Raw genomic sequence first — 9,275 nt, forward strand, 5'->3', positions numbered from 1 at the left:
CAGTCTGATCCATCAACCCATTTAAAGTTAACACTCAACATTATAGAGTTAAAGATAGTGTAAGTGTATTGAAAAAATTCTTTTGTATTTAAAAGGTGACTTGTAAAATCCTTTCAAGATTGAAAGGTAATCATTGAAAATCCTTTCTAGGTTGAAAGGTGAATTATTGTAACTTATCAAGATTGATCTCGAATGTGTGTGTGAAAAGGAAAAACATTCTTGTTTGAACACTTTAGTGAAAAATCTCACAAATTGTGAAGACTGGACATAACCCACTTTGTGTGAATCATGATATATTGTTGTGTGAATTCTTTTTCCCTTATCTCCATTTATTTATCACTCACTTAGCACTGATCACATCGTGAAGTTTTTATTGTTATATTACTAACTAAGAAGGTTTTGCTTTTATTGTTTATCAAACCAAGATCATTCTTGAGTTAAATTTTTTTAATACATAAATTAATTATAAAAAGGGAATCACAATTCAAACTCTCATTTCTTGTGATTGACATTGCTACTTCAATTCGCACCTCCCCTTTTTGTTAATATGGTTTTTCACAAAATGAATAAATACATTGGTCTTGAAAATTATAAACGTTGATTATATTAATTCTTGAAATTTTATAAATTGACAAATACATTACTAAAATTGTAAAATATTAATCAAAATAATTCATATTTAAACTTTTATCGTTAAAAACTATAATGTGATGTATTAATTGTATATGTGATCTCTCTACATTGATCTCATATGAATGTATCACGAAAACTAATTTTCCTACAAAATTTAATCTTTTATGGATTAGTTTGTTAATAATTAATTCATACACAATTACAATTACTCATAAATTTTTCTTTAAAATAACATTTTATTAGCAAATTTGTTTTCAAAAAGATGACAATATAACAACAAAAATGGTAAAACACAGAAACTATTTTAATTTATATTTTACAATTTTAAAAATATATTTATCAATTAGTAAAAGTTCAGATATCAATTTACTTATTCACACTTGTTTATACAATTTTCCATTGTGTCACCTGTGAAACCACGTGATTGAATTAGATTATTCGGTCATTCTGGATTCTTTAAAAAAACCATCTTTATGGAATTGAGTGTCTCAATCTCTAAAATAATTATAAAAATGTTGTTGAACCAATTCCATTTCAAAAAAATATTGTTGACACCAATAAAATGTATAAAACAATCGGCACACAAATTAGCCTAAGTGTTTTTACAATATGGATATATGTAAAAGTTTAGTGTTTTACAATTTTCAAATAGTTTTGAAGTTGGAAAGCACCTCAAACTAATGAGATTGAAAATAAGGAGATTTACCAATAAACAAAGTCCATGACCAAATATGGTTTCCTTATTATGCTGTTTTCCAGCTTCTTGATAAACCAGTTAGAAGCCAAGAATGTTTTTTTTCATCTGATTAAGCTGGCCAGTAAGATCAATAGACCAAGTCCACCTGAGCCTACTCTGCTCTACTTCAGCTGCTTCACCCTCATCCTTTATCCCACTGCTTACAGCAAGTAGATCATCAGCTTGTTTTAATAGTGATTGAGCTTGCTCGTTGAGAGAAGCATAACTTGTTGAATAGGTCGAGAGTGTTTCCTCCTGATTCTTGAGATTCACCACAAATTGTTCAAGGTCCCTTTCTTTGGTAGCTAGTTGTTTTCTTAAAACTGCAATTTCTGACTCTAGCTCCTTTTTACTACTATTTTCGGCTTTGATGCCCAAAGAAACCCTTTTTATTGAGTTTTTTAGGTCCTTTCTTCGACTCTTGCCTTCCACAGTCTCTTGCTTAATTCTGGTCAGATGCTTCTCAAAATCCTTCAGTGTTTTGACAGACTCAACAGTGGATTGGAATTGTTGGAATAATAAAAAGGCCTTTCTCTTGAACTCCACAATAGCCTCCTTCATCTCTACAGTCACCTTGGGGTGGCTACTTGCACCCAATAGATCCAAGAGCTGATGAAGTTTGGAATGCGCTGCGGGATCAGAAGAGACTTCTGATAAGTCCTTCACCATTAACAACTCCAAGGCATTAATAGCCTCGCTAATGGATCTTAGATTTGCATCTCCAGAACTTGATCCTGAGGATATGATTTTCTTCCAACTAACACAGAGTTTTCTATTAATCAAGTCGAAGGGATCATCTGAATCAGAACCTTCAGTGTTGGAAGAAGACTCTTCCTCACAGGATACTGCATCCAGATCGGCATCCTCGTCGACACTACATCCGTGAATGACAGGAGGGTCATTTTCTTTTAAAGTAGCATAAACTTCATTATTTGAAAGACTCTCTGAAGTTTCTCTTTGAGGTGGCTCTGCCATTGAATTGGGACCCAAATTCGCATTTATAAATGTTTTCCGGGGATTGGTGAATTGGATATCCTCCAGTCCACTCGTTTGTTTAAATACATGGATTCCGCTATATTTGGCAACCACTCTGATTGGAACCCCGTTGTCAGTAATAAGATCCTCATATGAAACCACCACATGGTTCCACTCATAGTCTGACAATTCTGTATCTCCATTATCTTCAAAACTTAGCATCCGTGCATCAAACAAAAGTATATGATCCGTAGCTATCCTGAACTTGTAGACTTTCTGATTGCCACCGGACAGTTCATTGCCATTGATGAGCACTTTTGGACTAAACTTGACTGAGATAGGTAGCTCATCTTCCTGTCCAATAACAAGACACAGAGAAATTGCAGGGAATTTGTTACGAAACCAGAAAGATATTGACTCTCCACTTGTACGGTGCGCAAACCAATCCGGAATATTTGATCCTGGCAAAGAAAACATCTTGTTTCCAGCTTCGATCATTTCCTGTCAGTCATAAGTTTAGAAACATTAAAAATTTAATCTAGAAAGTGAGACATTGATAGGAATTGATACCCATTTGACAAGAACTAATATTAGTGATTACAAAAGTGAAGACTTGAATCTCAAAAAAGAAAATTAAGAAATGTCTAAAAACTTATAAAAGGTTATTGTGGTAATGATAAAAACCTAAACATAGCATCAAGCACTTTATAGTTATGTAAGAATTTGCACGTATACCAAAACACTCCATTAACCAATCTGCCTAATACACTAAAGCATCAACTATTTTTAGAGCAAATACCATAATAATCAACAGGAAATTATGAATACGACTTAGCATATTTAATAAAATAAAACAGGGATCAAAAGAGGAACCTGATTCACTAACATGCTTGCACATTGGGAAGTCAATAATGTGCAGTTTTTTGCAGAGAAATGATCCAAGTTTGACAGAACCCCTTTAATTTCTCGAAGATAAATACAATCATCCAGAGTAAGTTCTCTCAAAGAGTGACATTCTCCTGTAAGATCCATGTATTTCAAGGATTTGCATCGTTTTGCAGAAAGTGTTTCTAATTTACATGGCATCACTGTAATTTCTCGTATAAGCACGCAATCATTCAGCTTAAGGTTCCTCAGAAAGTGACATTCCTTAATGCACGCGTGAAGAATAGTGAAATGATTCCCCGACAGGTCCAAATCCTTTACATTGGCAAACAAAGTAAGACCTATTGGAAGGAAGTCATCTGATATATTGCAGTACGACAGAATAAGACGTTCTGTCTTTGAAGACTTGGTATCCCATTCTTCACCTATGTCCTGTTTTGTTAACCATAACCCTTCGCATCTCGAAACACACATCAAACCAAGTTGTGAAAACATGGCAATGCTACTTGGCAACTGAACCGTTCCACAGATTTGTAGTTCTAATTTTCGAAGCCGATTTAGGTTTTGAATTGAAAATGGCAATTCTTGTATAGGACTTCCGATGATTCGAAGCTCTGTTAAATTTTCCATCTTCCCCAATATTTCTGGGAAACTTTCTAGAGTTGAGCAATGTGAAATATAGAATTGTTCAAGAGAGATCAATCTGATGGGTGGAAAAGCCATAAGTTTCTTGCAATGACCAGCATCCAAGATTTTAAGTTTATCCAGAAATCCAACTGACACATGAATTTCAGATAAATTCACACAATCTCTAAATGACAATGTTTCTAAATTTGGGAGGCCAGATACATCAGGTATATGAGTTATCAGTTCACAGTAGTTTAAATTCATATATTTCAGGCTTCTAAACGTCTGCAATGGGGGAGAAAAGAAAAAAAGACACGACGGCAATGGAAAAATCATTAGAATTTAAAGTGCATTATTCATATACAAATTACACACACAATACTTGCCTGAATTGGTTCAGTTACCACTACGCAACTTGCAGGTAACTCGAGTATGGCAAGCTTCTTCGGATGAAAATCATTTGGTAATGACGCTGAAGGATACCCTCGCCATTTCAACACTTTTAAACTATTGGGAAGATGTGTGGGGCCTTTGTTAAAACAACCACTTTTAATAACAAGTATTTTGAGGTTTTGCATCCTCTTTAAAGCTTGTCCATCCCAATATACTTCTTTACCTTTGGGTCCATGTGAATTCACTTCATCTTTGGGGAAATCCAAAAATAAGCTTTCAATTGTACTAGAACCCTTTAAAGATGAAGTACATTGTGATCACAATACAATTATGAATGCTTGCAATTCAACATTCATACTTAGACAAACTATCATATAATAAAGCGGAAAAAGTAATCCATTGTGAATAAGGTTTTGTAAACAAAAGATAAGAAACATAGGGAATAGATATTGTTCTTTGTATGTATATATAACAGTCAAGAAATAACGCAAGGTTATGAATGAAAAATCAAATCATTTTATATCAGTTGATTACTCACCGAGTTTTTTTCTAAAACGCAAACTACATCTTTAGGAAGCCATAACCTACTGCGTTTGCCAGGCTCATATGGTGATTCCTGTCGGACAATTTCTCTACCCATGTCTTGAATCAAGTTATGTAATGTCACAAGACCATCATCGATCTTTATGAGAGATTTTTCAATCAATTCTTCAATACTATATTTTGCAGATACACCATAACGAGCCAAAAGTATATCTTTGACGTCTTCTAACTTATGTCCATTGAAGAAACAAGCAATATCAAGAAAAACACTCTTCTCTTCTTCCTCTAAGGAATCGTAGCTTATCTTGAGTACTGTTTGGATATGTTTATCGGGAACTCTTTCATAATGATCCAATGCACTTATCCACTGATTTATACTTCTGCCAAACAAGTAGGAGCCTACTACTTGCAAAGCCAATGGAAGCCCAGAAGCAAAAGTCAATGCACGTTTTAAAATGTCTACAAAACATGGATCAACTTTGTCGGTTTTAAAAGCATTCCAACTAAGCAAATCAAGAGATTCTTTTTCACTTAATGCGTCTGCTTCATATATTCTTTCAATCGCATGACTTACTAGAAAATGCTTGTCCCGAGTTGTAACGATGATTCTGCTTCCAGGACCAAACCAATCAGATGCTCCTGCAATAACCTGGAGTTGCTTCAAATTGTCAACGTCGTCAAGAACTAAAAGAACCTTTTTCCGGTGGAGTTTCTGCTTTATTATTGGAATTCCTTGGTTGACACTCTTTATTTTATTTACATCTCCACATATCTCAGAAAGAACAGTCTCTTGGAGATGTACCAAGCCATACTTCATTGAATTCTGTCTCACATCATTGAGAAAACATAAACCTTCAAACAAGTGACTGATTGAATTACATACGGCTCGAGCAATTGTGGTCTTCCCTATTCCACCAATTCCCCATATCCCTACCATTTGAACTAAATCATCAGACCCAAGATTCAGAAGTGAGTTTACTTTATCCACTCGAGACTCCAATCCAACAGGGTAACCAGCAACATGTAAAGAAGAAACGCGAGAAATCATGCGAAAGACTTCCTTTACAATACTCTCGATAAATTTATATTCGTTTCCATCTCTCCTCCTGCCCAATCTCAGATAAGCTTGTGTGATGTTACAGTATATATGCATACTTAAACTTTCATTTTCACTTCATTCTTATATAATAAAGATTACAATTTAAATAGTTCCAACGCAGGATAAAGAAGCATTTCGTTTCTTTTTAAATTTTAACAATTAAAAAAAATGAAAATTAAAGACTAAACAATCAAATTGGTCCTGACTTTGTACGATGTTCTCAAATAGGTCCACGAGACTATGAATATTTCAAAAACGTCCTAACCGGGGGCGGAGGGAGAAAGAAGACCTGCAGATGTCATGGTCCCTAAAGTTTTATAGGTTCATGAGTTATACATAGTCAATTATTATATAACCCTACGATTAGTCAATTTTTAAGCAATTTTTACATAAAAATATGGTTAAATGAACATATTGTTAGTCATTTGTGTCATGTCTTTTATTAATCAATTTAGTCTATAAAATGACTATCAAAAGACGCGTTTGATGATGCATTTAATTTCAATATATTCAAGAGTATAGTGACTGCGCCTCAATAGTTTACTCCAAAATTAAATAGGTTAAGGGATGGAAGAAGTCAAACTGGAAATGGAAGCCGGAGAAGTTAGCCGCATTGCGCAGAGCAAACCTCCATTTGTCGACCTTCTCAAGGTCATCCTTGAACATCTCTTCATGTTTATCCAGTGCTTCTCCATAACTTCCTCTCCCGTTTCGCACATCAGAAGGATCAACGTCATAGAAAATTGGTAAAACTTTTCCCCAATTTTTCTTCTTCCCCTCTTCATAGTACTCTAGGATCGTGGTTAGTTCTTCCAAACACCACTTAGAAGAGGCATAGTTGGGGGAGAATATAATGATGAAGATCCTAGACTCTTCGATTGCCCTAAAAAGTGATTGAGATATATTCTCTTCTTTAAGAAGCAGCGCATCGTCAGTAAATGTATGGATACTTCTTTGTTTAAGAGCAGCGAAGAGATTTGAAGTAAAACCGAATCGTGTATCTTCACCTCTGAAGCTCAGATACACATCGTAGGTGAAGCTAGATTGCACACTCATTGTTATTAGATTAGATGAAGATCAGTTTCAAGCTTCAACACTGGTCCTCGAAGTCAACGTAGCAAGCAACCAGATTCATTGAATTCTATTCAATGCCATTGGCCAACCTTAATTACATATCTTTTCTAGATATACAAATATACAATCAACTTAACTTAAGTAATAAATAAAAGTTAGTTATAATTAATTAGTTGCAAGTCTACAGTATACTTCTTATAAATAAAAAAAGTAAAATTATATTTTTAATAGTTTATTTTATTTAGTGTTTTACGTTTTATTTTTTGAAGAAATATATTGTAGCATCCCTCTTTAATATTAAATAACTGGTAGTGATTATTTTATGTTTTATTTATTTAATATGCAGTTATAATTTGTAAAAAATACATAATATAAAATTATACATAACAAGCAAGGGAATTAGAGAAAGGAATATAAATATTGTTTTTAGTATGAAAACTTCATAAGATAAAAGCCTAATTGACCAAGTCAACACCAACACAAAACACACCAAAATAAAACACACATATCACTAAACTAAGAGAGAAAAGAAGAATAAAAGAGTAAATACTCAAGATGGTCTATCACTTTTATCATTTGTTTCAACTAAGTCTCTGACATTATCAACATTCTAAATTGATAATTGACTTTTTAAAATGTTAATCAAATTAGTTATCGGTGACAAACAAAGTTAACTCTGTTGATGTGTCACGTTAACTACTTTGTGGAAAACTCTTGGGACCAAATTGATACTTTTTGAAAAAAAATTGTCCAACTCGAATGGCCATATATGCAAATGTCAGGGATCAAATTGATACATTTTTAAATTTTTATTGGTAAATATTGAGGACTATTTTGACATACATTAGGGTTTAAACAAAGGTTTGTATTGTCTGTTTTTTTAGAGTTTTTTGTTTCTCATCCATCTCATTTCCCCCATCACCATTTCTCCTCCAATTTCCATCTTCTTCGACAACGAATACGAAGAGAAGCAGTTGTGACTCCCAATTTGTAAAGTTGAAAGATATAAGTGGTGTGTAGTTGGTCTAGAAGTTAAAGTTTCCCTCTAAAAACTATAAAGATACTAAATATATGAATTCAATTTCGTAGGTAACATTTAATTGAAAAAAATTCTATTTTTTTAGGTTTTATTGTGTTTTTTCTTTGGGTTTTATTGAAATATTCTCATGTTTAATTTAATTTGATTATCTATTTTGTAGAATGATGTTAGACGTGGTTATTTTCTATTGTATGATGAAACTCCTAGTATATTTGTTCCTTATGAACTTGTTGGGGTTGATGCAATATATATTAATAGCATAGAAACAACATGGAGGCCTTACAATGAAGGTTATGGACAAATTTAAAGGCATTTGATTGGACAAAATCATCTTGGAGAGGTTATTGTGAAGCTTATGAGTAGGGTTGATATATGCAACAAAGGTTTGCAAGTATAAGGGATTGTAATGTGGTTATTTAGATTGTAATGTCTTCTTGATATACTGCTTTTAAAAATTAATAAATGTTAACTGCTTTGGTATCTCTAGTTTGTTTCACTCTATTAATTAAGGTACACATAAAATATGCTTTCAAAGGAATTAATAAATACACAATAAATTAAGGTACACAAAAAATGTGTCTATACAAACTTCCCCAAAATAGCTAATGTATTATACAATTATATCAACAAAAGAAGTTTTAACGTGTGTCAAAATAGTCTCCAACATTTAGCACCAAAAATATGAAAATATATCGATTTGGTCCCTAACATTTGCACACACATGGCAAATTCAAGTCAAACAATATTATTTTATAAGTATCAATGTGGTCCCTAACATTTGCCCACGAGACAGTTAACCTAGCATGTCAACAAAGTTAACTATGTCAAGTGATTGTCATTAATAGAGGGACTAACTTGATTAACATTTTAAAAAGCCAAGGATCATTTTATAATTTTCATAAAGTTAGGGATTTGATTGAAACAAGTGATAAAAGTGAGAGACAGTCTTGGATATTTACTGTAAAAAAAATGAAAGGAACTTAAAGGAAGAAGAAGAGAAGGAGAAAGAGAAAAAAAAAAATACTTGACAAATCAAGAAAAAGAGAAAGGAAAAGTACACATTTTTCTTGCTAGAAGCCAGTGAAGACAAAGTTAGGAGTATCATCATCTTCTCAATTCCTTTGAAAATCAAGAGGTGGGTTCTCTCCCCCTATTTTCCTTGCATGCATGTATGTGATAGGGGATAAGTACCGCCTCCACACAGTCCCACTACCAATTGGGCCAAAGCAAAAACTCGCCAGATTTAACTCAAATATATATATATATATATA

At 33.2% G+C, this 9,275-nt stretch overlaps 1 protein-coding gene across 1 annotated transcript; it reads right to left on the reverse strand.

Annotated features, from left to right (window-relative positions):
• Nucleotides 1-1,165: 1,165 nt before the first annotated feature.
• On the reverse strand, nucleotides 1,166-7,068 carry LOC101491842 (TMV resistance protein N-like). The gene is made up of 5 exons (XM_004514243.4): nucleotides 6,475-7,068; nucleotides 4,788-5,898; nucleotides 4,243-4,542; nucleotides 3,218-4,141; nucleotides 1,166-2,845 (listed from the first exon to the last, which is right to left on the reverse strand). The coding sequence occupies exons 1-5, from the start codon at nucleotides 6,945-6,947 to the stop codon at nucleotides 1,409-1,411; spliced, it is 4,245 nt and encodes a 1,414-aa protein (XP_004514300.1). The 5' UTR covers nucleotides 6,948-7,068; the 3' UTR covers nucleotides 1,166-1,408.
• Between the last annotated feature and the right edge of the window lie 2,207 nt (nucleotides 7,069-9,275).

This window comes from Cicer arietinum, chromosome 7 (assembly GCF_000331145.2).
Source record: "Cicer arietinum cultivar CDC Frontier isolate Library 1 chromosome 7, Cicar.CDCFrontier_v2.0, whole genome shotgun sequence".
NCBI classification, from domain to species: domain Eukaryota; kingdom Viridiplantae; phylum Streptophyta; class Magnoliopsida; order Fabales; family Fabaceae; genus Cicer; species Cicer arietinum.